Source organism: Centropristis striata, chromosome 9 (assembly GCF_030273125.1).
Source record: "Centropristis striata isolate RG_2023a ecotype Rhode Island chromosome 9, C.striata_1.0, whole genome shotgun sequence".
Taxonomy (NCBI): domain Eukaryota; kingdom Metazoa; phylum Chordata; class Actinopteri; order Perciformes; family Serranidae; genus Centropristis; species Centropristis striata.
In genome coordinates, this window is record NC_081525.1 from 24,067,782 (window position 1) to 24,082,073 (window position 14,292).

At 40.3% G+C, this 14,292-nt stretch overlaps 1 protein-coding gene across 1 annotated transcript in view; it reads right to left on the reverse strand.

Moving 5' to 3' along the window:
- Nucleotides 1-12,650, reverse strand: part of pde4ba (phosphodiesterase 4B, cAMP-specific a) — a 156,811-nt gene extending 144,161 nt beyond the window's left edge. The window contains exon 1 of the mRNA XM_059340494.1: nucleotides 11,788-12,650. Within this exon, the coding sequence (XP_059196477.1) occupies nucleotides 11,788-12,026 (239 nt within the window). The 5' untranslated portion in view covers nucleotides 12,027-12,650. The remainder of the gene's footprint in view (nucleotides 1-11,787) is intronic.
- Nucleotides 12,651-14,292: the final 1,642 nt, after the last annotated feature.

Genomic DNA, 14,292 nt, shown 5'->3' on the forward strand with positions numbered 1-14,292 from the left:
CAGTTTGTTTTTTCCGGGGCTGACTCCTCTGTGGTAAATGAGGTCTGTTTATCTTTCCCCCTCTTTTTATACACACTACATGCACATTTTCTTCCCTCCACCTCTTATCTGTCCCTCTAGCCTCCTCTGGTATCTCTCACTTCTGATGGACGTCAACACGAAGGAGTAGGCCGAGATCAACAAGATTTAAGTGAGTACTTGTTTCCATTGTAGCAGTAGATAAAAATGTTAAATATTTTTCATTTCACAGATATGTAGGTGTGATTATCCTGTTAGGTGTAATGTTTAACAGTTACATATAGTATTCTACATCTAGATTTATGCTGAGGAAAAGGGGACTTTTTTCCTGTCTCTTTCACATTTTTCCCCATGTTATCTCTTCTTCCTATTACCATGGCAGTATCTTACTTCCCTCCAATCTTCCTCTCTCTCTCTTTCCTTAATGTGCTTTTTGTGTGAGTGGAAAACAGAGCGGTCATACGCCTCAGCCAGCCATCAAACATTTAACATCATGTGGTGCTTTGCAGTGCAAACGAGAGAAAGACACAAAAAGAAAGAAAGAGGAATGCCAAAAAAAGAGAGAACAAAAACAGGCACGAGAAAACACTAGACAGACAGTGAGGAAGTCATGCAAAGAAAGGAGCAGACAGACAGAGAGAAACTTAGGAGAGACACACACACACAGACAGACAAAGAGACTGTAAAAGAGACAGAGACGGACAAAGAAGGAGACAGGGCAATGGCTGAGCAGCTCAAACAGAAGAATCATTGTTTGAGGTCAGGAGTTCACCAGCCACTAGTCCACAGCGGAGCCAAATAATGCAAGCAAGGATGGAATTTAAAATTGATCACACAAGAGTTTGGAAAGCTTGCTACATGTTTTGGATTCAAGATTGGCAACAGATTTTCATTTAAAAATCCAGACACATAAAAACAATGTCCAGGCCTTGAACAGACAGAAATAATGAGTGTAAAAAGTGGTGCACAAGTCTGTCTGGCTCAATAATCCTAATGAGTGTGTGTGTGAGGCACTTGTTTAGTGAGAGTAATTGAGGTTCGAAAGCAGATAATGAATCTGATAATACATCTGTGAAAATGATCTGTATGTGGTTAAACCTGATCTCAATATCAGCTATTGGGTCATTCTCACAAAACCACTGATATACCACGGCCGTGATCTTTTCAAAATAAAAATCACAATTTAGTAAGATAACAAAAACATAATATTAAAGATAATGTTGTGCTCTTTCTTGTACAGTGTGTGATTTACACACATAAATACATTAATATTGAATTTTAATACATTTTGAGCTGAAATCCTCATTACCGCAATGCATCCATATTCATTTCAATGGATCTTTGATTGCATTTAAGATGGAATAAACATAAAAATTTTCACTAAAACAAAATCCATATTGTTAATTATGTCTTTTAGTAAGGTAAAACATAATTAATAATACTGTTTCATTCTCAAAATTCTTTTTTTTTGCGTAAAAACACAGTGTCCGTCAACTAATTTCTCATCCTCCGCAACATTTTTCACGTTCCTGTAAAGACTGCAGGATTTTTTCAATAAAGTTTTATTTTCCCATGATGCATCAGAAGGAACTCAAGCTACAAGATGGATACGAGGTAAGAGAACTCTCTTCAGTTTTTCACACTTTAAAATCAGAATTTCCTTCTTCAACCCCTGTACACGACAAAATTGATTCTCATTACCGCAACGTGAGATATTACTTGTTTGAAAAAAGATTTTATTATCAATATTTGATCAATATAAAGGTATTTAAGTTCTTAACATGAACCTAGTAATTTTTTTTGCTGAGTCATAATAGCTTAGCTACTGTTAGCGAAACATGCTAGCTCCTCTCATCCTCCGCAACACACATCTCATATACCGCTACACTATCATGCCTGTTGCGGTAATGAGAATTGCTGTAGCGGTAATGAGAATTAACCCTTTTTCAGGTGTTTTACCATATTTTATTTTAAGATAAAATGTATTTTGTTTTATTTTGATATTGTAGGAGCATGTAGCACTGCCTACAAGTCTATAGGTATAGGTCTGTGATTATTACACTGAATGTATAGAAGGTCAAAAGTGGCACACATGCTGATTTTTACCAAATGGCAAACAAAATCTGTAAGTGCCATTTCAGCTGGCTAGTGTAGTGTCTTAAACACCACCTATAGGACTACCATTGAATTGATTAAAATATTAATATGATTTTTTTGTTTATGTACTGCAGGGTTAAAGCTAGTACAAAAAAGAAAGCTGCAGCAAATGCTAGGTTAACAAAGCATCGAGAAAAAGTCTACAGTAACCCAGAACTCCTGGAGGAGTACAGGAGAAAGGAAAGAGAAAGGTCAGAAAGGTGTCAGAAAAGTAATTAAGCAGGTCATGTTATGTGTAGCTGTTGTTACATTACCTAACATATGACATGTTAGCTTTGTTGAATTGAGTGTCATTGGTTATTACACTCACCCTCTCAAGCCTATGGTGCCCACTTAAGCCTAAAGCACTCACTCACTGGCTCACATTCACTCAAGCCTTAAGCATTCACTTGTTCATTCACTTGTTTATTCACTTGTTCACACACTCACTCACTCACGCCTTAAGCATTCACTTGTTCATTCACTTGTTTGTTCACTCACTCACGCCTTAAGCACTCACTCGCTTACTTATTCAAGCCTTAAGTACTCACTCACTCACTCGTTCATTCACTCGAGACTTAAGCACTCATTTGTTCACTCACTCAAGTCTTAAGCACTCACTCGTTCACTCACTCAAGCCGTAAGAACTCACTTGTTCACTCACTCAAGCCTTAAGTACTCACTCGTTCACTCACTCAAGCCTTAAGCACTCACTCGTTCACTCACTCACGCCTTAAGCACTCACTCGCTCACTTATTCAAGCCTTAAGTAATCACTCGTTCACTCACACAAGCCTTAAGCACTCACTCGTTCACTCACTCAAGCTTTAAGCACTCACTCGTTCACTCACTCAAGCCTTAAGCACTCACTTGTTCACTCACTCAAGCCTTAAGTACTCACTCGTTCACTCACTCAAGCCTTAAGCACTCACTCGTTCACTCACTCACGCCTTAAGCACTCACTCGCTCACTTATTCAAGCCTTAAGTAATCACTCGTTCACTCACACAAGCCTTAAGCACTCACTCGTTCACTCACTCAAGCCTTAAGCACTCACTCGCTCACTTATTCAAGCCTTAAGTAATCACTCGTTCACTCACACAAGCCTTAAGCACTCACTCGTTCACTCACTCAAGCCTTAAGCACTCACTCGCTCACTTATTCAAGCCTTAAGTAATCACTCGTTCACTCACACAAGCCTTAAGCACTCACTCGTTCACTCACTCAAGCTTTAAGCACTCACTCGTTCACTCACTCAAGCCTTAAGCACTCACTCGCTCCCTTATTCAAGCCTTAAGTAATCACTCGTTCACTCACACAAGCCTTAAGCACTCACTCGTTCACTCACTCAAGCCTTAAGCACTCACTCGCTCACTTATTCAAGCCTTAAGTAATCACTCGTTCACTCACACAAGCCTTAAGCACTCACTCGTTCACTCACTCAAGCTTTAAGCACTCACTCGTTCACTCACTCAAGCCTTAAGCACTCACTCGCTCCCTTATTCAAGCCTTAAGTAATCACTCGTTCACTCACACAAGCCTGAAGCACTCACTTGTTCATTCACTCAAGCCTGAAGCACTCACTCATTCACTCAAAACTTAAGCACTCACTTGTTCACTCATTCATTCACTCAAGCCTGAAGCACTCACTTGCTCATTCACTCAAAACTTTAGCACTCCCTCGCTCACTCATTCATTCACTCAAGACTTAAGCACTCACTCGTTCAGTCACTCAATCATTAAATTGTAGCTATTGTAGTGGCAAACTACATTCTGATAATATATATTGCACTTCTTTCAGGTATCAGAAAAGAAAACAAAATGGATCGTTAAAAAAAACAGTAGATCTTACTGTAAAACAACATGAAAAGAAAAAAAAACAATGGAGACAAAATTCTGCAAGGCATTATGCTAAAAAGAAAAGCCTGAATGTGGTACTAGATTTGACCCCTCCCTCCACCAATGAGCCAGATGCTGTACAGGTACAGGTACAGGTAAACGATGTACAGGTAGCACCAAGCTTCCCCCAACTCTCATTGAACCACCTGACACCTGTGCAGACCTCCACCCCCAAAGTGGGAAGAAAACGGAAGGCAACAATAACCTCACTGAGGTCAAAATTGAGGGATACAAAAACAAAACTGGAAATTAGGGCCAAAGAAATTTGCAATCTAAAGAAACAACTTAAAAGGCTGCAAAAAAAGGAAAAAGGACCAGGCCGTAGCGCCTGTGAGAAGAGAGCCACTCATCAGAAAGACCCCAAGACCCTGCCCAACAACAGCCAGAGACGACTGATGGGTCAGCTTGTGAGTCGTTTCCTGCACCAAGATGACAATTCGACTATCATCAATGGCAAAAAAGGGGAGGTCCGGAGGAAAGGACAAGTCTTCAGAAAGAGGGCACTTACTGACACAATGGATAGACTCCACAAAAAGTTTTTGAGTCAGTATCCACGTCACAAGCTGTCCAGGGCTCAATTTTGCAGACTGAAGCCCTTCTGGGTTATTAAACCAAATGTCTCACAAAGAGAAACCTGTGCATGTAAAATACATGAGAATTTTGGTTTTAAGATAAAGAGGCTCCATCAACTTGGAATTCTGGCAAGTGCATCTACAGCTCAGGTGGTTGAGTGTTGTGTTTGCAGTTCAAACAACATGGAGTGCATGTACAGGAGGTGCATTCAGTGCCAAAGAAGAACTTTTCCAATGGCAATTGATGCTTCAACCAAGGGAAACATAATTTCCTGGGATGAGTGGGTCACTCGGACCATTTCAGTGACAAAGAAAGGGAAAGATGGTGCACTGGAGGCCATGGAAGTAAAAAATACTATGCTTGAGAGGAAGAACACATCTGTTGAAAAACTTGCTGATCTTGCACAACAACACCTGGACAGGTTTGCCATTCATGTCTACAACATCCAACACCAGTTTCAGAGGCTGAAGGTACTCAAGGAGACCTTGACAGAGAAGGATGTGGTCATCCATATTGACTATACAGAGAACTACAGCTGCAAGTACAACAGGGAGGTCAAAGACACCCACTTTGGTGGGGGGAACGAACAAGTGACCATACATACTGGGGTCAAATACCTGAGTGGAGGACGTGTAGAGTCTTTTGCTTCCCTGTCAGCATGCCTGAAGCATCATGCTATTGCAACATGGGCTCATCTTGATCCTGTGCTGAAGTCCATCCAAGAGGAGCATCCAGCAGTCAAGCATGTTCATTTCATTTCAGATGGACCCACCTCCCAGTATCGCAACAAAACGGCATTCTACCTGGCATCAACAGTGCCGTTCATGAGGGGTTTTGAGTATGTAACTTGGAACTTTACTGAGGCGTCGCATGGCAAGGGAGCCCCTGATGGGGTGGGGGGTGCCCTCAAGAACCTGGCAGATAGGATTGTGGCTTATGGGACTAACATTCCAGATGCCAGCACGCTTTATAAACAACTGAAAGCGCATTCCTCTGTGAGGCTATACATGGTGACGGAGGATGAGATCAACTCAGGCAATGAACTGATTCCTCCATTGCTTAAAACAGTGCCTGGGACGATGAAGATACATCAGGTAGGTCAAAATGATGTGTTTAATCAAGTTTAATTGTTATGAGTTTGTTTAATTAAATTAATGGTTGATTCATATGCTGCTTCTAACACTTACATTGAATACATTTGAGTCGAATCTCGCCCCAAAATACTATTTGTTTCCTGCTTATTGATAGCTGACATCGACAAAACCAGGGGTTATCCAGACCCGGGAAGTTTCCTGCTTTTGTTGCTGTGCATGTGGATGCTTTTTCCCGAAAGAGTTCAACTTCAGAGAAGGAGAGAATGTGGAGTCAGGGAAGGAGAATGCTGAACCAGAATCTGTTTTAGAAGTTGGAACATGGGTCCTAGTAGAATATGATGCAGAACTCTTCCCTGGCACCATCACACAGGTATGTAAAACTAGCTGGAGGTATGAACACTCCATATTAATTATAAATTATGTGTCCTAATATGTCCTATTCTGTACCCTTTTGTTCTTTTTCTTTGACCAATTTCTTCTCCAGATTGTGGAAGATCAATATGAGGTGGACACAATGAATTCTGCTGGGGAGAACAAATTCTACATTCCGTCCATCAGATTTGAGGGAGAGAAAGTGTGGTACTACCCAGACAACATCAAAAGCATCATCCCAGAACCACTGCCTATCACATCCTCTGCACGTCATTTCAGTGTTGCTGCAGATATCTGGGCTAAACACACAAAGAAACGTGTTTAAAACACACGTCTGTGTCTATGTGTGTGGGGGTGGGGTGGGGGGTGTTAAGTTCTGTGCAAATTCCCTCATGTATGTTATGTTTTTAACGAAACTGTTGTTAGCTACTATAAGTTATGAGCTGAGCTGAACTAATGTTTTTCTTTTCATTCATTTTGATACCACATTTTACTTAGTTAAATTTAGATTCATTTGTGAATATAAGAATTTCAATAATTCTCATTACCGAAATCATCAATCTCATTACCGAAACATGTATGTCATTACCGAAACAGGTGCTAATTTAGAGGGTAATCAATTAATTAATCATTAATATTGTGGTTTTTAATTAATGTGAAGAGCATGTAAGTTTTCTTATTTCAGTTTTGCAGAAAACTTTAAAAATGTGTTGAGTATTCACGAAATATCGGAAAAAAAACGTTTGTAGATTGTAGGTGGTGTTGCGGTAATGAGAGAAATCAGTAAAATTAAATAAATACATATTTGTTAAAAATGTATTTTTTAGAGTTTCATGTAATTCTGTACAGGCCTGTTAATAATTCATTTTCAAAAACAAAATTAATTAATTGTTTTTCTAAGGTTTTTGGAGTTTTAGATTGTTGCGGTAATGAGATTTTTCAAGGACTTGTTTGGGGAAATGTGAACAAAAATGTGATAAAAATGTCAATAAATGCTTTGAAATCAATAATCCCGATTACCCAAGACCTTGTTTTTTGTGTTTAAAAAGAAAATTGCCCGATTTATGCCTATTTAAAATTTTCATGTTTGAAATCTTTGAAACCAGGTTTTCATGAGAATGACCCTATTGAGCCCAAACCAATACAAATACAGGTACACATATACATTAATGTTTTTTTTTTTTATTATAACTCACCCTTTTTAAATTGTAGTAGGCTAACTAGTGCAGTGCCCGTAGGAAGTATCTTTCTGTCCGTATTATGCTTAGCTGTTAGTTAATAAAGTTTTGTTTTTACTGTTTTCAATGGATCAAACTGATGCGGAAGAAAGGCCTTTAATCTCCGATTAGCATGCTAATCGTGAGATAGCACATTACGCAGTATGCTGCACTAAAAGTACATTAACATGAACCCAATTAGCTGATATACTATGCATGTAAGTCTCTCATATCAAATGATTATCGGCATTACGCTAAGCAACATGAGTGCCATCCCTGAATTACATAGTAATGCAACATAAGGAGTGAATAAAGCTAAGTCCCTGCTTAGCATGCTAATCGCGAATAACAGAATTTGCACATTACATGCAGACCACAACAACGTCTGCAACTCCATTAAACACTTAGTTAACATAAGGTACTCACACCATCCAGCACATACACATTGAACATTGATATTCACTGTCAACTACTCAAATATTATTGGAAAATCAAACCTTGAAGCGCACTTAAAAACGATAAGGTAGGCTAAATGGACTTACAGATGAGATGAGTCAGGCGTGGAAATCCAGAGTGAATTGGGTTACTGACCAGGTGTAGGTCTATCACACAATGGGGCGGAGCTCCCCTAAAAGGCGTCCGATCAGAAACATATGTACATTTATTTACTTTTTAAACTGCATTTTATAACGCGTTACCAACAAGTTTTTTGCCCTAAACCTGGATCAGTGGTTTTGTAGCCTAAATTCAATTAAATTCAATTTTTTTAACACATGACCCATACATGTATGTTTAATAACATGCACACTATTTTGAGCCCATATGAGTCGTTATTGATGGTATTAACAACCTATTGTGTTGTAGATCTTGTTGCAACTGAGCTATTTGGCCATATTTAAGGATAACTGTGAGTTAGGAGGAGTCAAGCACTGCAAAGATGGCGACAACTGGAGCAACAGAAGCAGCCCTATTTAAGCTTAATTACTGCTCTTTGGAAAGCTATGTGTGACATCACAGAGACAACATTCATATTTAATAAAGTCAATAGTGCTGAGCAGGTAGTTTACTATGGGTTTTTAGACCTTTTTTGGCTAAAAATTATGCTATGAAGTTGATAAGTTAAGTTGTGGGTCGCATTGCTAAACAATGAGCTCAATAAAAGTTTCGTAAAGGCAAGGAAGCTGCAGATTCAGATGGCAATTCTCTGTAATATTCTCATCCGATACACTGTTATAATGAGACTATTGATTGTAGCAGCTTTAAACACAACAAGTCTACTGTACTGTGCCAATTACCAAGATGACATGCTATCAAAAACCTCATAGTGCTGCATTGTTGGAATGAAAACTGGAAAATACTTTTCCAGTTTACAAGCTTTGAGGAAACTAACAGAGCTACAGACTGTAATATGTTTAGAAAAGCAAATAACATCTGGTACTGCAACAGTAAATACCATTCTTCTTATTTCATTATAAACTAATTAAGGAACTTACGAAAAAAGGATAAAGCTTTTTTTCATTTATTCAACAGTAGAAAAACCTGGCCAAAACATATTAGTAATTCATCATGCTTTCTTAAAATAACTTTCCTTTCGTCTGGCACAGATGGAAAGACAATTAGAACAAAAAGAGTGTGTGGCCAGTAATACCCTGAAGGGTTCCCAGGAAAGGTCTCTTTTTTTTTTTTAAAGAACAACTGACATTTTTGGAGGAGCTCAGTGTATTTAATGACATCAGATAAAACAAAAAAAATGCAGTGATTAATCTTCATGTACTTCTTGCTCATGTATTGTGAGCCTTATGAAAACAACAGACTGGTCTCCCCTCAAAAAACGTCAATATAGGGTGTTTGTACAGGCAGCAAATTACGACTCATAGTTAAAGTTTTAGACCGTGCTCATGCGCAATCTTGCTGGCGTACACTGTAAAAAAGAATCAGTTTAATTTACGATAAAATACCGGTAGCTGTGGTTGCCTGAACTTCACAATAAAAAATACAGTGAGTGGGTTTTCTACGTAAATTTAAATGTAAATATCAGCAAAAACTGTAATTTAGACTGAGTAGTCCCTCTATGTTTAAGGTTATTGAGTCCTTGTGAGATTATGGTATTTCTCCTTTAATTTCACATGAAAAAAAACAGTTTTGTACTATTCCTTGATTTATAGTAATTAAAAAGCATCTGCTACAGTGACATTCAATTTCTAATTTTACGCACTACTTCTGATGCAATTTGACAGTGTTTAACTGTAATTTCTACAAATATTTTTTTACAGTGTAGTAGTAATGATTGACAACAATGTGGAGTTTAAATGGTGGAACCTAACCCTAACCCATTCGGGGCGGGAGGGAGTTGAACTTGATGGGTCGAACAAATGGCAGACTTTCATCTCGGTGAACGGGGGAAAACAAAAGTAAACAATTTTTTACGTAACTTATAACCCCTTACCAGGAAGACAAACGGTCTATTCTGTCATTTAGGTTGGCACTTGTTGGCTACTGCCATTATCTCCTTAATATATTCCTCACTGTCCTGATTGCCACACCTGACTCTTGATTTTTCCCATTGGGCTCTTTCTCGCTGAGTCTACTCTGCTCCTTTTCCCCTCATTTCCATTTTTAGCTTTTTGCCCGACACTCTTGGAGCATTACAGTGAGTGAGCAGATAGACCTCAGCGTCTTGCTCAAGGACACTTTATCATGAACGGCTGTTAAATGGCAGTTAACGGGGATAATGGGTGTTACGGTTGTTGTTGTGTCCCTTTATCGAGCCCATATACTGCAGACTTATGAGAGCATACAAGGCAAAGGACACTACTGACATCTTCAATGATTCCTATTTGATTTTATTTATTTCCTGATTTTCCTTGTTTTTCGTTCTTTTTCCCCCTCCTGTACCCACCCAACCCCCACAAATCTCTCTGTGTGTGCTCAGGAACATGCTATACAATGACAGAAAGAGGAGATAAACAGACATGAGTCCCCGTTCTGACTGCTGCTGTGGAGGGAGGAGAGACAGACATACAGGGAGAAAACAGAACAAACATCCATTACATTTGCAAATGCAATATATGCATTAAAAATATACACATACTTTCACACAGTCACAGTTATGAATGCACAAATGTGACAAGAAAAAAACACATATTATCTGTTATACAAACAGCACAGCATGTAAACACAGATTCATATCTGGACGTTTTTTCTTTCCCTGCTATCCCACAACGGAGGGATTTTTTTTCACCCTTTCCAGCAGTGACATGCCAGCCTTATCATATCACCGCAAATGTCTATACATGTAACCCATTTCAGAGAGGTGTAGTGTGTGTTTATGGGCATATGCTAATTCCTTATTTTATAGAAGATGGTTTCACCTTCACAAACCTCATGAAATAAAGAAAACAAAGCACCCCTGACTGCTACTGCTGCCTAATGTGAACAAATATACTGTAACTGCTGTTTTTATGAGAGTCACCTTGAGCCTTTGTAGTCAAATCACAGCAGCTCTTTTCCTCGCCTCTAATCCATACATTGCATAATACAGCAAGCCCTTCTTTCATGTCTACTATAGTGACTAACTGCTGCAAAATGAAGAGGTAGACTCGGGGAGTGTGTGGGGGATGGGGTGCAAATATCATTAAGGTTTATATTGGAAAAAAAATGTGAATGTATAATTTTCCTGACACTACGATCTTGTTAAATTCAGAATCAGGCTAAACAGCTGCTGGGCTTTTTCTAGGAAACGTGCCAAGAGAAATAACATCAATTGGATTGACACAACTAAATGTGAATGGAACCACATTGTGTGTTGGGTGCTGTTGTAATGCATTTTTTGGCTTGTGTTGTGTAGACATCGATTTGTTCATTGGGGAACCAAAAAAGGTTAAGAACCACCAGGTTGCATGACGCAACGAACACTCCCTCCACATCAGTGCAGCCATCCAAAACAGGGACTGATCCGCGTACACACACACACACACACACACACACACACACATACACATATCACCCAGGTACAGGGCCGGGATACACTTTTATCAAAATGGAGGACAGTGTGATATGATTTCGTCCCATTATGTAATCATCTAACCCAGTGACAAATTACCAGACAGCAGTGCTCTCATTCATTTTTGGCACCTCATAAAATTTCTTTCTGGGAGAGATCAAGCTTTTTTTTGTATACCATCCTTCTCAGTCTCACTTACTCTGAGATAATTTTCTCTCCTTCTTATTGGCTGTCTATCTAAGCTCTCTACCTCTCATCTTACATGATACATCTGCCCACCTCTCACCTCATATCCCTTTTTCCATCATTTTTTCCCCAACCACCCACTGTTACTTGACATCACTCTTAATCCCCACCTCTCCCCCTCCAATTCAATCCTGTTATGTCTCTTTAGTTTTCATCCACACAGTTCCCCTCTCTATTATATCTCTCCTTACTTTAATCCTCTGTCTCAACCCAGTTTCCCCCTGGCCTTACCAGGTATGAGCTACAGTGAAGCGCCGCCTCTGTCGGATGCTCTTGTTGACCATCAGCTTGCGGAAGAGGCGCGGGGAGCTTCTTGGGGACAGCTTTGGGGACGTGGCACCCCTCTTCCCTCCCACCACACCTGGGATTTTGGGAGGCTCCAGCTCCAGGTGCATGTGCTCCTTGAACGTCCGGATGCAGGAGTCCATCTCAACGCTCAGCTCGTTGGATGACATCCCTGCAGGCTGCATTGAGTCTTTTTATCCTTTCAGTCCTAATTCAGTCACATCAGCTGGTCATGTACAGCTGATTTGGTCCTCTATCCAGAAGTTTATACTGGGCTGAAATGGTGTAGCGGAAAGATTGAGGCTACCTCACACACAAACAAACATTCACCCAGGGAAAGGCCAGCTCACACATACCCTTTTGTTGTTTGTGTTGCCTCTGTGCTTTCTATCCTTCCCCCTTTTCCCCGTTCTTCACGGGTTTAGGGATTAGCCACACAGCAGTCGTGCCCTCTCCCTCCTTCTTTCCTTTGGCTCACGCGCTACGCTTTCCTGCTGGTCTTCTGTTCATCAGAGGTTCATGGAGGAGCTTTACCCACAGCAGGGTCACATAGAGCTCCTTCCAGAAGAGAAGAATTCCTCTTCTCAACACCACTTCTCTGCCATGTCCCTCCTGGTTTCTGTAAAGTGCTCAGCTCAGTGAACTCTCTATCTGCTTCCTTTTCTCTGTGCCCCTTTGTCACTGAATGCACACCTCAACTCTTTCTCTCAGTCCATCCGGGCAGCTTGATGTTGGAGGATCTCCCTTATGAAAGATTCAGAAGGGCTGAAAACTGCTCTCCTCCTGTCTTGCTCTACCCTCCATCAAGCACTGCTTCACTGACCTCCTCTCTCTGCAAACAACCCCCACTTCTCCCAAAGGCACTCCCGGTATAACACAGAGTGACTCCCTCTATGCCGAGCCTCAAGTCCCTTCACTCGCACAGTGAGAGCGCTGAGCGGAGCAGAGCAGAGCACGCAGGCGAATGCTTCACTTACTGTTTCATTCAGAATATACACAAGGAGCTGAGAGCAGGCACGCAGCGAGCGCAGGCCACGCCTCCCCTCTTCAGGATTGGCTGGTGGCTGTTGTGACGACAAGCAGGCAGGCACAGTAACAGGTTGTCAGATTTATTATTTATTTTTTGTTTAGCCGGGATTTGTGGTAATGTTGCTGATGATGTTGTGACCTTTACTGAGGCAGGCAACTGGTGAATGCAGGCCAAGAAAAAAATGGCAATTTGGAACATGGATAAAAGCAAACAGCTTAATGGGCATCAGTGAGGAGAAACATAAACACTGTGCCAAAGGTTAACTGACTCAAACAAACAGTTGAAAACATGCATTTATGCCAGTACATAAGTCATTTTGCAAAAAGTGAAAAATGAAAACTCAGTACATTCCATCACAATCTCACATTTTCTCTCCCTAACAGACACACACACACACATACACACAGACACACACACATCCATAATTCTGTCTGAATGGAAGCAGTCCAACCATGACATTGCTACAGTATGTTGAAAGAAAGAAAGAAAGAAAGAAAGAAAGAAAGAAAGAAAGAAAGAAAGAAAGAAAGAAAGAAAGAAAGAAAGAAAGAAAGAAAGAAAGAAAGAAAGAAAGAAAGAAAGAAAGAAAGAAAGAAAGAAAGAAAGAAAGAAAGAAAGAAAGAAAGAAAGAATTGATAGATGCAGTCATTCCAGATACACATCCACACACATAAAGGGCTGCTCTGACTGATGAAAAGAAGAGAAAGAAAAAGAGGGGCAATGCCCTAAAGGTAGAGAGAGGGAGAGGACAAGGGAGAAAAATCCAAAGGAACATCAGAGGAGGCAGAATGGCAGCGTGTCGACTGCTGGAAATGCGAGCACTTGCTCGTCTGCTCTGTGGACTGATTTGTTTTGGTTGTGAGTCACTGACGATTCTGAGCCATCGGAGCATGGTGTGCTTTCTCACTAAATGCTTGCCAATAAAACCTTTGAAAATAGTCTTACCAATGTATAAGAAGAAAACACTTGTAGTAATATGATGCGTCATAGGAGCACAGCAGGCTGGAGTGTGTGTCGGTTAGTGGTTTTATAAATCGACCCATAATGCATGGCATTCACCGGCTCTTATTCCTCTGTAGCTCTCCAGTTTTATATCCTAGTACTATACTGGTAGGCAGACTGGTTGTAAAGTCAAATATTATATTGATCAGTTTTCAATTTATGAGGGCAGCCAAGAGGGCTTAGCTCTCCGAAAAAAGACACCCCACGAAAGCAAGTTAAAGTTTGAAAAGATTGCAAAAAACCCACAATAAATAATCAAGCACTATGACACATTTGCCTCACAGCAAGAGGATTGCCAGTTCAACAAACATGCACTTAGGTTTAATTGATGACTCTAACTTGCCCGTAGGTGTGAATGAGAACGTGATAGTCTGTCTCTATGCGTCAGTTCTGTGATAGTCTGTCAACCTGTCCAGGGA